A 16,141-nucleotide genomic window follows, 5' to 3' on the forward strand; every position below is an offset into this window, starting at 1 on the left:
CATTGCATACAATCGGTGTTCCCCACATTCACACCACAGTAGCCCCTGACTAGTCCTTCAGAATGAAAGAACGTGGGATTTAGACTTATTGTATTTTATTCCTTAAGGGCCAGAAAAGGTACTGTGTAAAAATGGCACCTTCTTACCTAACAACTCAGCTCCCTGTGCCTATTCAGGATAGCATCTATTTGCTTTTCCAACTAATATAAACTTTTTTCTTCTTTCTTCACTCACTGTCACTGCCTATTCCACTATGGGAAAGGGAGGTGGATCCTATCCTGGCTTCTGCATCATCATCAGAACTGTCAACTAAGTTCCAGGTGCAAAACCTTTATTACCTTTGATGATCAGAGTCAGCCAGTCCACAGCTGGACTTTCAGATCTACCTCGTCTGCTCAGAACTTCTCTAAATATAGGACTTCAGTGATGCTGGCCGGTGGGCCTTACTATTAGAAAATGCTTCATAATGTCTAGCGTAATTTTTTTCTTAAATCATGAAAAACTTGTTATGTTCATTCTCTTTTCCTTCCATAAAATATTCCCTTATCTAGTATTTACAGATAGTCAACACATCCTTGTCCCTGTAGTAGCTTGTGATAGGAGAGAGGCCATCTGTAATGAATATAAAGAGCTTTCTTTATTGAGGCTGCTGGACACGAACAGAGGCTGTGATTCACTCTGACTCCCAGCATGGCTAACGCAGCCTGTGATTCATTAGTGTCACCATAAGCTGTGTGCCTACATCCTAGCCTGGACTCAGCAGCCGTGGAACGTGTTGCTGACTCTTTACATTGCCCTGTTTAAGTCCATCATCAAGGCATTACCTGGTAAAAAGGGGATGATCCTCTGCTTGGGGTCTTTCTGGCCTCCTTCAATAGGGAATTTATCCAGAAGCTGCATCTGCAACAGAAACAGAAATACATTTAGATGGCACATAGGGCCACTCTGTCCTTCACCTCCCAGTCTCCTCTAACTGCAGGGATTATTTCTCGGAACATCTGTGGTTTTACAGAGGATTGATAAATCAGAGAAATGGCTGCAGTGAGTGACAGTATCCAAGCGAGACTGTATCATAAGGTACAGTCACTCCAATAAACGGAGGTAGATTCCAGGCAAATATCTGAATCTGGCCTTTCTGCAGTTCTAAAATTAGGTACTCATCCTTCATTACAAAACAAATGCCTTGTCTCCAATCCCCGTTCTTCTCCCTGATTGGTGAGGATGAAGGCTTCACCTGCCCTCTTGGAGAGACCACCCAAATGGCTAGAACTGCTGCTCAGAAATAAGCCCAGAGGTTATTTTAATAAAACACTGAATCTGTCTTCTTGTTGGCAGAACTATTCCCACTGGGTTTGTTCCCTTAGACAGAGCACTCCTGCTTTCCCAGGGATGGATACACTGGGCAGAGGAGTTTCCAGCCCTTATGGAAATGTTTTCCACTTCACTGTAATTTCTGTGACAACACCCCCAAGTGAGAGAGCAGGAGAGAAACAACTGCAGGGACGGTGAATGTGGAGAATCATCAATGCCCTGCTTGCAGACACATGCAAAAACAATACTACAAAGGGGGACAAGCACAGAATGTATACAAGGAAATATGATGGAAATGCACATAGGGTGACGTTCACCCCTGGGCACATGGCTTGTAGATCCCTGAAGTCTCACTTATGATCTACTGGCTCCCTGAACAGAGATTAATTTCACCCATAGAGAACATTTACAGCAAACTAAGACATTAACCCAGCAGATCCCCAACTCATCCATGTTGTTATTATTACTTATGCTTATTACAGCAGTGCCTGAGGACCAACCGAGGGCTCCATGGGACTCAGTGCTGTACAAACACAGTCCCTGAGCCAAAGCACTTGAAGGCACTAAATCTGCATCACATGGAACAGACTGCAGTCAAGCCAAACCTTCACTACAAAAGCATGGGCTATAGAGACTACATGTTGCAGCGCTGGAGCTTTCCAATGGCTTTCCACTCAGATCGAGATAAAGCAATAAATGCTGAGAACTGTGACCTCCAGGTAATATACACCCATTTTAATGATGGGGATTGGGTTCATGACTGACTCCGAGGGGAGAGCACCAAGCAACAGTTCTTGCAGCACTTCACTGTTCCATGGACAACCCCCAGGAACGATCTGCCACAAGGACTAACCTAGACCCAGTCCAGGACTGCATGAGATCTGACAAAGGAGGGAGGTTGTATTAACCTTTCCTACAGTCCCATGCCTACCAACCATCTGGTGTGTCCTCAACTTTAACTCAGTCTGTGATGACGTCAGAATACATACATTAAGCTATATAGTCTTTTTAATCTTCTCCCAGATTTGGGGCTCACAAAGAAACCCTCATTGGGTCCCCCATTCGACACAACCCCCCTAAAAGCTTGGGCTAGGGGAAACACCTTGCAAGTCTTGTATGATCCTCTCATTTCACCTGAACTGAATCTACTATCATACAGATCAACACAAATATTTACAATGGCAGTGACAGCTAGACTCATGGGATCTAATTAGCACTTAAAGGATACATGTCCAACCAGCAAGAGTATGGGAGCCAGTAACATTTGCTACCTGAACAGATTTCCTTTTAAAAAAAAATCCCAAAAGCTTTGCAAATACAGCCAAAAAAAAAAGCTTTTTTTTTTTTTTTAACAGATTCCCTCTCTTCTTCTACCGCACAGAACATCTTCAGCATTCTAAGCACATGGCACAGCAAAAGAGTAGAAGGAACATCTGTGCAGGAGAAAAAAATAAAAGATCCTACATTTCCCCGACAGTGAGCCAACCTTGTGAATAAATAGTTTGTGGCTTTAGGGATTGTTAGATAACTTGCTTTTCTACCGATGGAGAAAGAATTATTTTTGTTGGAAATTTTTTTTCTCCTAGGTAGAAGTCAGGGTGCCTGGGGTTGGACATGAGAAGAAGTTTAAATTAAAGGGGGAGGGGGTCAGTGGGAAAAACCACTGTAAAACTTATAGTTTTGCTGTCACTACACTTTTAACCAGGAAGATGATTCTCATTTTACTTCAGAGTGACTGATTCAAGCTGGAGCTGACACAAACTCCCAGGGTTATTCTTGGAGTTAAATTAGTTTGGCTAATGCAGGCCTTTTTAACCACATCAAGGTCACAAAGTGTATAATTTAGCACTATTTATCTAAAAGGCGGATATCAGCAAAATAGATACAATAAACTACAGCTGGAGAATCTGGCTAAACTTTCCTAATCAACATTTTCCTCCCAAGCTCTTGCTTCTGCCAGGAGAGCTCTTTCTAACAAAGATATGACTGGATAGGGATGGATTTACACACAAGTATAGCAGACAGCTGCTGGGGGCTCTGCGCTTGTGAGGGCACTTCCACAGATGCAGCAACTTGGTGTGTGTTGCAAACATATCCCTGCCACTTGCGGGGAAAAGGGAAGTAACTAATGGTCAACCCATTGCTCTCATTCATGCATGAGGAAGCACACACGGTAAGGCTTCTGTGCTGCTAAATATTAATGAGATGGTGGAAAACCAACAATCCAATGGAAGAAGCTACGAGAGTGTTTATGATCCCTGCACTGCAGGAAACTCACTCAGGACATTAAAAAAAGGAGGTTACTCACCTGTAACTGTATCAGAGGGGTAGCCGTGTTAGTCTGGATCTGTAAAAGCAGCAAAGAGTCCTGTGGCACCTTATAGACTGACAGACGTTTTGGAGCATGAGCTTTCGTGGGTGAATACCCACTTCGTCAGATGCATGCATTATCTCTAGCTTGCCTGCATATATATACCTGCCCCTGGAAATTTCCACTACATGCATCTGACGAAGTGGGTATTCACCCACGAACGCTCATGCTCCAAAACGTCTGTTAGTCTATAAGGTGCCACAGGATTCTTTGCTGCTTTCACCTGTAACTGGAGGTTCTTCGAGATGTGTGGTCTCTATCTGCATTCCACTGAGGGTTTACACATGCGCACCATGCGTCCAGAGCTGGAGACTTTGAAAGTAGTAGTGTCCATTGGTCCATGCATGTGCTCTTGCTTCACCCCAGGGTTTTGTCTGAGGCAGTAAAGGGTGGGGCAGACTGACCACGCCTTCAGTTCCTTCTCCACTGCAAATTGAACAGATCTGCAGCAGAGGGGAAGGAGGGCAGGACCACACACATCTCAAAGAACCTCCAGTTACAGGTAAGTAACCTCTTCTTCTTCAAGTGATAGACCCTATTGTATTCCGCTGAGGGTTATTAACAAGCAGCCCCTAATTCAGAGGAGGGTGCAAGGAAGAGTATGGAATGGTTGAATGAAGAAACAAAGCACCCAGCGCACAGTCCTCCACCAACGCGTAACATGAAGCAAAGGTATGTACCGAACTCCACTTGGCTGCCCTACATATGCCTGGACGTGGTACATTGTGGATGCTTGTGCTCTTGTGGAATGGGCTCTCCCTCCAAGGAGCAGGGCCGAGCCACATGGCGCGGTGGCCCCCAACACAGCACCCTGGCCGGAGCGGGGCCGAGCTGCATGGTGCAGCCCCCGACCCAGCACCCCGGCCGGAGCAGAGCCAAGCCATGTGGTGTGGCCCCCGACAAAGCATCCTGGCCGGAGTAGGGCCAAGCCACGTGGTGCTGCCCCCAACCCAGCGCCCCAGCCAGAGCAGGGCTGAGCCATGTGGTGCGGCCCCCGACACAGCGTCCTGGCCGGAGCGGGGCCGACCCACATGGTGCTGCCCCCAACCCAGTGCCCTGGCCAGAGCGGAGCCGAGTCACATAGCGTGGCCCCGGACCCAGTGCCCTTGCCAGAGCAGGGTCGAGCCGTGTGTTGAGGCTCAGAGGCCAGCTTAAAACAGCTCACGGGCCGAATTCGGCCCGCAGTGCCTAGTTTGCCCACCCCTGCTTTATTGCCTCAGACAAAACCACGAGGCGAAGCAAGGGCACACGCACGGACCAACGGACACTACTAGTTTCTAGTTCTCTGGCTCCTGACACACAGCACATGTGTAAACCCTCGGTGGAATACAATAGGTACCATCACTCGAAGAAGAACTTGGCAGTTCGGCCCATCTCTAACAAAAATGAAACCAAATATGGAACGATACAAAGAGACAAAGGACAGATTCTAATACACTGAAGGGCTACAAGCCAAGAACTTCTAGTTCCAGTCAGAGCACGCTGCCCCTGAACTGATTAGTGGCCATGAACAAATAAATCCCTCTGTTTCTCAAGTTCCCCATCCGTAGAATGGGGATAGCAGTGCTTGAATCTCTAGTTTTTGGGGGGTGAGGGAAGGAGGGGAGGTTGTGGCTTAATTAAATGTCTGCAGAGAGTTTTGAAGATGAGAATGACTAGGCGCATGGCAAGTGTTCGCATACCATAGGAAATTATTATTCTTACGCATTTAAACATGGCGGATGCAAAAATACTCCCCCTGGAGTCCCTCACTTGAACAATACACATTGCTATTTTCCTTCAAAATGAGGGAGCTTCACAAATGTCCTCTTGTTCTCGTTAATGCAATTTAATTTTGCAACACGTGTCACTGTGTCAGAAAGTACATTAGTGGGAGCAAAGGCAACGTCGCAAGGACACAGGGTGAGAGAAAGAGGGGAGCGGACACTGGAAGAGACAAAAGGTTGGCCGTTGTAGGCAGCATGGAACAGGTGAGTCTGAGCTGCATTTTTTGGAAAATGATCAGGAATCAATCAGTGAGGTGTCCTAGGCTGGACATTGCTGGACCTCCAGCTATGACCAATAAGACGTGCAAAGAGAAGTTTGTGAGCATGACATCTGGGTGAGGGATCCATTTGGAAACAGGGAGTGTATGTGGAAAGTGGGAAATGAGCATATGGAATCATGCTGAACAAACACATGCAACTTCTGCCTTTTGATATAACAGATATAGGGCCACAAATAATTCACCACCAAAACCACCCACTCCAGGCTTCACCTCTCTGAGTTATTTTGAGTGCCCAGATGGACTTCCTATACAAGCACTGCTCAGCAGCATTGTGGTTTACACTGAACAATCTCAGCATTGCAGCTGTGCTAAAAGGTACAAGCCTATAAACATCGTGGTCCAGATTATGAACCCATGACTCACAATGGCAAGCAGATACTCATACAAATAATGCCATTAAAATCAATGGCATTACTCATGTGAGCAGGGCTGGCTTTAGGCTGATTCGCCTGATTCCTGGGAATCGGGCTCCACGCCTAAGAGGGCCCCGCGCTTTAGGTACCTTTTAAATTTTTTTACTTACCCTAGCTGTGGTCTGCTCCGGGGTCTTCCATGGCCTCGCTCCCCTGACCAAAGCGCCGGCGAGAGCGCGGCTGCCCCACAGCCCCGCTCTCCCAGCTGGAGCTCTGACCAGAGCGCCGCAAGCCCCGCGGCCCCACTCTCCTGGCTGGAGCTCTGGCCGGAGCGCGACAAGCCCCGCGGCCCTGCTCTCCTGGCTGGAGCTCTGACCAGAGCGCCGCAAGCCCCGCGGCCCCACTCTCCTGGCTGGAGCTCTGACCAGAGCGCCGCAAGCCCCGCGGCCCCACTCTCCTGGCTGGAGCTCTGGCCAGAGCGCGACAAGCCCCGTGCCCCCGGCTGGAGCTCCGGGCCCTTTAAATAGCCCCCAGAGCCCTGGGGTAGCAGGGGGCTTTGGGGACTATTTAAAGAGCCAGGGCTCCAGCTGCCTCTGCCACCCTGGTCCTTTAAATAGCCGCTAGAGCCCTGCCGCCTCCATGCATTCCCCAGGGCTCCCATGGCTATTTAAAAGGTCCGGTGCGGGGGTAGAAGCAGGGGAGCCCTGGGCCCTTTAAATAGCCCCCAGAGCCCTGGGATAGCGGGGGGCTTGGGGGCTTTTAAAGGGCCGGGGCACCAGTTGCCTCTGCTGCACCCCCTGCCCTGCCCGAACCAGCCCCACCCCCCACTGCCTGCAGCCAGCTCTGCACCCCCTGCCCACAACTAGCCCCTACCAAACCCCCTGACCTGTCTCCAGCCAACCCCTGCCCGCACCAGCCCTGCACTGCCCGCCCTGCCCCATCTCCAGCCAACCACTGCTGCACCCCCCTGCCTGAAGCCAGCCAGTCCCATACTCCTGTCTCCAGCCCTGTCGCCCCTGCTGCACCCCCCTGTGGCCCTGCCTGAAGCCAGCCCGCCCCACACTCCCCTGTCTCCAGCCAGCCCCGCACCCCTTGCCCTGCCTGCACCCAGACCCTACCTCCATTCAGCCCCTGCCCTGCCTCCAACCAGCCCCATGTCCACTGCTGCCCTGCAGTTCCCAGGCCAGTAATCTGCACATCTGCTTCAATGAGGGGGGCAGGAAGCAGTGGGGACCCACACATGTGCACACCCCCAGGGAGTGGCGGGGACCCACACATGTGAAACGGCAGTCATTAATAACCAATCAACAGCATATATGATGCAATGTGCATAATATACAATTTTATTATTTATATAGTTATGGAAAGTAAATAATACATGGAAGAAATGGAAGGCTTTTTTTTACACTTTTTTCTTTTTAAGTCATCCCTGCCAGGGCCCCGCCAAAAGTGTTCCAACTGGGCCCCGCACTTCCTAAAGCCGGCCCTGCATGTGAGTAATTACTAGCTAGTGAGAGTCAGGGGTTCATAATCTGGACCAACATATGCATGTGGATACATTTAAGTCCTTGCTACACTTGCGCAACCAGAATGAAGACAACCGGTTTGCATGGCTTTACGGCAGATAAGAGTGGCATGTGTTATCCCACTATTGGGTGTTTTTCCTTAAAGCCCCAGATCCTGGACGCAAGTGACTGTGTGAGAATCTGAGTTTTCTTTTAAAAAAAAAGAAAGTTTCTAGCCCTCCTGGTTGCAGAGAAAAGCTGGAAAACATGACCCAGGTGCACCCCAAAGGTTCATAAGCCAGGAGGCTAATAAAAATAACCCAACTTTTATGATTTTTTTTTAAATTCTCACGATCTTTAGCCAAATCGCAGGACTTCAGGGGGCCTGACTCAATTTTTGAATGCTTGTGGGCAGCAATACTGGAGCTGGCTCACTCTGTGTACAGCTAACAAGCCAGTGTGACTGGAGATGAAAGCCTCAGAGCCCTCTGACTACACTGCAGCTGGAAGCATGCTTCCCAGTTCAGGTAGACAGACATGCACTAGCTCTGCTTGAGCAGCCCGCTAAAAATAGCCATGTAGCTTGTGGTAGCACGAATCAAGCCCTAAGCTAGTGTATTAGATTTGCGCAATGCTGCAATGTGTGGGGTTGCAAACGTTGAGCCTAATTCTGCACTGAACTATAACCCATCATGGGATATTGCATGGGATGCAAATTCTAAATTAATGCAGAATTTAACCCACTAAAAAGGAATTTTTTAAATTAAAAATAGCCTGTTAATAAAAATCGTTAAAATTTTTCTATTGGTCTTGGGTTTGGGAAATTCAGGACCAAAATTACATCGTTGAAGCTAATCGGCTGGGATGGTTACCCCACAATCGGTAGTTCTGACGCTGCAGATTTTCTCTACAATATCCTGTTTGGCGATTAGGTCTTTTGTTCTAACTGAGCAGCACTGACCCTCTGCCCCAAAAAGAATGACCTTTTCCATGCACCTTAGGGCCAGCAAATTAAGACACCCATGTGACCTCTTATTATACCACCTGTCTCCTTGCTGGTTTCTTTACATCTGCAATGGATGCAGCTTTACCTACACTTCAGAGAACATAAAGGCTACCCAGCAGGCTATGGTATCACATAGTTTTAATGCCTACCAACACTAAGTGACTCTTTCACACAAATCAGTTCCTTTTCAGCAAATTATAAAACAGCCACCAGTGGGAAAGAAATGCAGACACAATTCAGGCCTGTCGTAAAGCAATACAGAGTCACTCTCACATTGCAGAATGCTGTGCTTTTTAAGATTAGGCATGAAAAATAACCAGTTTAAGAAATTAAAACCGTGGCCACTAGATCGAAAGGAGCAGATTTCTGGCACGCCTCGTCCTCTCCATGGGATGCAAACTGGTTTTGTGCATCCAGGTGAGGCAATAACATTTCACCTCCAACTCTACTGAAGACATCAAGAAAACAAGAGACTTCAGGACTCAGTTATGCCCAGGCCAGCACAGGTCCACAAGTTGAAGAGAAGAGGGTATGGGACAGGCATGATGGCACCCCTTTATAGTGCTTCTGCCATAACAAGTCCTACTAGAGGGAAGGTCCCATCCCCTTCTGTGGAGACCAATGAAGTTGTCATCACACTAGGGAAGGGGTCACAACCTGTGGCTCCGAAGCCACGTGCGGGCAGCTGTTTTTTGAGGGGGTGCGAGGTGACTGCTGGCCTCTAAGGTTCCCAGCCAATGGGAGCTGTGAAGATGGTGCTGGGGGTGGGGGCACCACATGGAGCCGCCTTACCCACCTCCACCGGGGGTGCGCACAGACATGCCAGCAGCCAGCCACTTCCAGGAGCAGCGTGGGGCCAGGGTAGGCAGGCAGCCTGCTGCGCCACTGGCCAGGAGCTGCCTGTGGTAAGCACCTCCTGGCCAGAGCCAGCACCTCGCATCCCCTCCCGCACCCCAACCTTGCCCCAGGTCAGAACCCTTTCCTGGACCCAAACTCCCTCCCAGACCCCACACCCACTCGTGCACCCCAACACCTTGCTTTGTAATCAAGGAAGACTGGCACCCTGCAGAGAGATGGGAGGTTTGCATGCAGGGGATTCAGAGTCTGATACAAAGCCAAGGTGAGGTTCTCATAAGCACATAATCCACTGCAGCATGGGTGTAGTTATTGTGTCATCTCAGGTATGCAATGCTCCTGGCACCCCGTGATTCAGAAGGGCAGAGACCACTCAGCCCCCAGGGAGTGCACATATTGTACAGTGACATCGCATTACTGTGACCCCCTGCCAGCATCCTGGCCTTATTCAGTGCCTCACCTGAGGGACTGTCCTGTCACTACAGACCCTGTAGCAAATGCATTTTAACAAACCCAAATCTAAATGCAAGTATTTGCAGGAGACATGGGTCCAAACTTATTTGTATGTCAGTAACATCAGTAAGCCCCAACCCAGATCAGGGCCCCATTACGCTAGGTACTGTACAAACGCAGGGGGTGCCTACGTTGCAATCAGAAGCATGACTGCAGCTCTGCTAGCTATTAGTGAAGATGCAGCAGCATGGACCCAGCATGGTTTAACACTGTGGCCACATTCTCAGACTGTGGGCAGTCTGGTACAGTCCTCGTTGAAGCACCTAGATTCTATTGGTGAGTAGTAATAACTTTAATATGTTCAACTATTATTAGCTGATCAATTCTAACTCTATGAGTAGCTTTGCGTGTGATGCGGCTCTCGAAATATTTCAGTCAAAGACAAAAACAAAAAAATGGCTCTTCTTCTTTGAAAGGTTGCCGACCTCTGCACTAGGGGGACGGAGAGAACACACACACGACACCTTGTGATGGTGTAGCACAGTGGCCACACTTCCCCTCCATTTCTACCTGAGTCACAATGATGACACACACATAATGCCCCCAGGAGGTCTGGCTGAGGTGGTGTATCTCCACACCACGCACTACAGCAGATTCCATGCTACAATGGAGCCTTAAGATTATAACTTATTGAACAACCCAACAGCACTGATTTTCAGGGAGTTATTTTTACACTATCTCATTTGTTTCTTCCTTAGCCCAAAGAGTTTTTGCCACTTATTCACATTCTCACCTGCTGTCCCAGGTCCAGAATGATGTCTGCTTTGAAAGCCTGGGCCAGCATTAGCTTTCTGGTTCCCAATTCCTTATTTAAAATGGAGTTGTTCATTAAAAACCTCCATATGCATACAGAAGGACTGAAAGCAGGGATACATGGAAACAGACACCTGGAGTTGTGCATGGATTCTTGCATCAGATAGATATTGTAAATTAGACTTGGGCATCCTATGTCATTGAATTAATATACATAAGGGATGGAAATTAGTACTACTGGCCAAACATGCTCAATTGTATTCTGAAAAAGGCAACCATACATCTAGAATCTTGATATTTAAGGTCCAGGGCTAACAAACGAAGAAGGGCGGATAAGACATCAGGCTGGTAGTCAAGAGACGGGTTGAAGTCTACCCTCTATCACAGGTTTGCTGTGTGACCTTGAGGAAATCTGTGACTTTTCTGTGTCTCGGGTTCCTCATCTGTAAAATGGAGATAACACTACTCTCCACTAGCAGGGTGTTGTGAGAAGTAATTAGGGTTTGTAAAACACTTTCAGCCTGATTCTGTGCTGTCTCATGCCACTGTAGATCAGGGGTAGGCCACTGAAGTCAATGGAGTTATACTAGGGGGTCTCAAACTGGGAGTTGGGACCTCTTAGAAGCCATGCCAGTGACAGGCAGAACAGGATAATTACCTCCCATGTCTTATATATGGCACTCTTGTCAACGCACAAAGGCTAATATCATCCAAGGCGGTAAGCTCAGCAAGAATCCCTGAGAAGCAGCAGCAACTGGTTTCCCTTTAAAAAATAAAATCTTTTAAGCAAAAACCTTCAGGGTTTCCAGCTGACATGACCAAAGATTACAGTATTTGGATATGTTCTGAATTAAATATCGTGTGATTCATGAGAAACAGTCAAACAAAAGCAGGGAAATCTATGTAAAATAAAAAGAAAAGCCACGTAAAGGATGGGGTAATTCTCAAAGGGATTTTAGGTCTGAATATTTTCCACAGAAATCTTGGAACTCTTACAAGCGATACAGCATCAAAGTGAAATGGTTGGGTCTTCCCCCGCCCCTCCATAATCCATCAAAAAAGAGTCCACAACGAAGGCCCACTTCCCAGCTAAAACAATATTTTATCTTTCATATGGAAATGCTAATTTTTCTTAAGTTCTAGGAAGCAACAGCAGTACTTGTGGCTCAATCCGCTTGTAAGACATTTGGAGATGCTGGTTGAATATGAAGGATGCATTTGGTCCACCTGTCAGTCACTTCGCAGGACAGAAGCACTGTTCTTTCACCGAGCAGCTAGGGAATGTCCATGAATGTAGCTTAACATCCCCGGCACACGGTGAGCCCTGTGTGACCTAAACATTCACAATAATGACAGTTTGAGCAAAAACTATTTCAGGCTTTTTCCATCAAAGGTCCTCATTTGGCCGTCATTATTGTAACATGTGAGCGCCTCGCAATCTTTGATGAATTTATCCTCTCCCTTGTCACATAGGGAACTGTTGTTTTACAGGTGACGTACAGAGAGACTAAGTGACTTGCCCAAGATCAGGGAGGACATCTGTGGTGGAACCAGGAATGAACTCAGCTATCCCAAGTCCCAGGCTAGAATCCTAACCCCTGGACCATCCCTTCCCGGTCTCTTTTAAAGATGAACTGGATTCTGTCACTATTTCTAGAGTATAAGTCTTAAGGCAGAAAGAGACAGGCCTAGGGTCTTCTACACGGGGCCAAAAGGAGGTTGGAGCAAATGGGGAAGTCACCAGCACAAATTCAGCTGTGACATAAACCATGCATACCCTGCCGTAAATAATACATTAATACAAAGGCGAGTGTTAAAATGGGCACAACTAGCAAAAGATGATAACTAAGGCTACAAGTCAGTCGTGGAGGTCACGGAATCCGTGATTTTACAAGACCTCCATGACTTCCTGAAAATTCCAATAATTCAGCCCCCGGCGGCGGGGCTCCAGCTTGAATCCCACGGCACCGGGGCTCTGGTTTCAATAAATCCATGATTTACTGTTTATTGGCCGCGTCCTGTCAGTGACTTTTAATAAAAATACCCATGCCAAAATTGTAGCTCTACCTATAACTTCCATCAATTTGCCATTCAGTGCATGAGAAAAGTAAGCAGAACCCAAATCAAGAAGGCAGAAGGAGTATGAGATGTAGGAGGAAAAACAACTACTGGGAGTGTATAAGATAAAGGAGTTCATTATACACATACCATCCCCTACTCTCCAGGGGTGCCAAATTCTCCAGAGGTGCCAAATTAATGAACAGGCACAACTCCCATTGACTTCAGGGGAAGTCGCATCCGCGTGTGGCAGGGCTGAATCTGGACATACGCTACATTAAATCAGTTCAAGTTACAATCACTGGGCTCAGATCTTTTTCTCGCTTACACTGCTGTAAATCGGGGTAACATTTACACTGGATTTACCCCTTATGGAATCGTGCCTGCTTGTTCATCCAATGAATGTCCCCCTGAGTGCAGCAAGTCTGAGTGCTTTAAAGCGTTAGTGTAGACAGGCTCCGAGTGCTGGAAGCCCCTCGTGGAGGTGGATTACCCGAACCGTCTCACAGTGCTCGCACGCCACCACACTCGCACTTCAAAGTGTTCCCGCAGCAGCACTTTGAAGTTTCCAGTGTAGACATACCCTTGATATAGGCCCCCATTGAAACCACAGTTAACGTTAAGCTGACATTGAAAACAGAAAACAACAGCTTAAAAACACAATGGCACATTTTACTTTGGCAACTCCAACTGAAATGGTATCTGTCAGCTTCCTAGGATGCTGATCACAGCTGCGGGGGGGTTAGACTGCCCAACTAAGTGTGGCTCTGAAAAAAATATGCCTGCCAAAGAAAATATAGCTATGCATTTTAACTATGTACTCCAGAGAATTACCTTCCCCGCACCCGCTTAAAAACATCTTAAAATGTTTTGCCTGAGGGCCTTGTTCCAAACATGTACATCTCCTGATCTCCTGGCTTTGGGGTAATTCAGAGAAGAGTTCAGACAAAGAATCTTATCACTCGTATGGAGAGATGCAGCTGCACATGTAACCGATATTCTACTCCGGGCCTTATGGGAGTTTTAAAAAGCAGCCAGCAGGGTGATCATTTTAAAATAGATTTTAGTTCCAGCTGCAAGTCTTTATCCCCCCAGTTTTAGGTGTGTTGCTGGCTTGTATGTTTTTTGTTCTGTGCAGAACTGACATCAACTGGCTTAATAGGCTTGGGAGAACTCCTGAGGCCTTTTTTAACTTTTACAGCACTGACAGATAGGCAGCCAGCGTCACTGGGGCTGCCAGGTGGGGAAGGAAGTTGACAGCAGACTGAATTTCAAGATCTCACACTAAGTTTCATCTGCAGTGAGAGAACTTACAAATTGGAAAATAACAATGAATACATGCTCACTCAGCAATTAAGTCACTTTTCTAGGTTCATTTTTGTCACCCATCACCATGGTCTACTAGCACCTACGTACATTTCTATCCGCAGTCTCATCTATTGTGAGGGTTGATGTTCAGTGATAATAACAAGAAAAAAATCATATTGGAAACCAGTCCAGTTTTCTGTTGCTGATAAAGTGCATTCATTCTGACTACTTGTGTTTGAGTATACCCAAATTATGCAGCTAACATAAAAGGAAAATGATATCTTATTATTGGCATGATTATCAAATATGGGCTCTTAGCAGGATGTCCAAATCCCAAATTGGTTTGCGATTCCATGATTCTATATAAATCACTGCCTCAACTCTACAGAATGGGTATTTTTGTGCAATTCTGAGTTCTGAGGTCTGTTAAACAAGGTGCTCAGGTTTGCAATTTGGGCTCCACAAATTGGAGGCAGGATGTAGGACCCTGTAGGGAAGTACAAAGCTATTCTGCTGACTCCGCCTGCAGACAAACCAGGAGAGTCTCATTAGCTCTACCCAGGAGCATAAATAGCTGAGTGTCTCTCCGCAGCAAGAAAGTGCTGAAGGGAGGGACATGTCCTGCAGGGAAAACCTTAACCAGCCCCCCTTAGAAGGGAGCCAAGGAGAAAAACATAAGGCTTTTAAGTACAGTCCTGCCTTGGAGCTTTGTTCCTTTATTTGAGAATGAAGGAAAACCTTGGAAAGCGGGTCAGTTTGGACAACAGCCACTTTATATGTGCTGTCAGGAGCAGGGTGGTCATAGCAACTGTTTACAGGGCGTCTGTGTTAAACTATACGTGCTCCTCCATTACTCCAGAGCTTTCATTCAGAAGAGGGCCTTTCCTCCCAGGACACATTGCTAGTGGACCAGATGGTGTCTGGTATCAATTACAGTCCCGGTATATTGGCTGAATATTAAAAGCATTGATGGCAGTCTATGATAAAGACGTCATAGGTTTTTAGCCAGCTGGCTTTTATGTCGCCAAATCTTAAGTCAAGAAATATTGTCATCACTGTGAGTTTTCCAACCTTTCATGAAGATTTGGGTGGGATGAATTGCATACACAGGGATACATCACCATGAGCCGTAACCTCATCTGGTGTAAAAGGGCATGGCTCCAATGAAATCCATGCAGGTGCACCAGTCCTTTACACCAACTGAGGATCTGGTCCCAGGTCTTCTCTGGTTGTGTTCCAGCCAGTTTCACTTAATGATGTTCCTAGAGAGATTTCACTTGCTAGCCGATGGTTGAACCTTTGTCCTTTGTGGCTAGTTGAATCAAATAGAGGAGGTACAAGGTGGTGAGAGCGCAGATAAATCAGGGATAAATCAGGACTAAAATGTCGGCTGTCTTCCACAAGAACAGCACAGGCCACTAGGAAAACATAACACTGTGTGGGTGTTCCACCAAAGATGCACTGGATAATGCCAACAATCCAGCTGCTAAATTATCTTGCTTAATTAGGTTCTTCTTTGGGGGCAAACTTGGCTCAAGTAACTAAATATATTACATACACATATAATATAAAAATGCTCAGCCAGTTGCAGGTGACTCAAACCCCAGATCCCTGGCTGGCCTGAGGTGTTTCTTCCCCACATCATCACATGCACTATAACCTTGTATGTTCAGGAAGTGAGGAGGAAAACCTGTTGAGAGGAGGGGGGGTTGGGTTGTTTTTAAAAAAGCCTAAATTTTCAACAGCTGCAGTGATGTGATTAAGTCTGCTTCCAAATATCGGTTTACTGTAGAGCCTCAGTGACATGATGTAGATATAACGTGGGGTGGGAGACTTTGAAATCTCACCCTTACTTTGAGCCTGGTAGATTAGTATTAATACACAAAAGGATTTTGGGGTGGGAAGATGCTCCTATTTCCAACACAGGCAGCAATAGCCAGATGGTGGAGAGAACGGGCACTCCTTTGCTTTCTATCCCAGAGAGTGAGAGCACCTCTGGGAAATCTAGACTAGCAGGGGATTAACTCATTATCACCATGGTTTAAAAAACAAAACAAAACA

At 47.0% G+C, this 16,141-nt stretch overlaps 1 protein-coding gene across 3 annotated transcripts in view; it reads right to left on the reverse strand.

Annotated features, from left to right (window-relative positions):
* SH3PXD2A (SH3 and PX domains 2A) overlaps positions 1 to 16,141 on the reverse strand; it is a 389,755-nt gene that overhangs the window by 284,951 nt on the left and 88,663 nt on the right. For all 3 annotated transcript variants that reach the window (XM_030569629.1, XM_030569628.1, XM_030569627.1), the window contains exon 3: positions 825 to 900. In XM_030569629.1, coding sequence (XP_030425489.1) covers positions 825 to 900 — 76 coding nt within the window. The remainder of the gene's footprint in view (positions 1 to 824; positions 901 to 16,141) is intronic.

This window comes from Gopherus evgoodei, chromosome 7 (genome assembly GCF_007399415.2).
Source record: "Gopherus evgoodei ecotype Sinaloan lineage chromosome 7, rGopEvg1_v1.p, whole genome shotgun sequence".
Taxonomy (NCBI): Eukaryota; Metazoa; Chordata; order Testudines; family Testudinidae; genus Gopherus; species Gopherus evgoodei.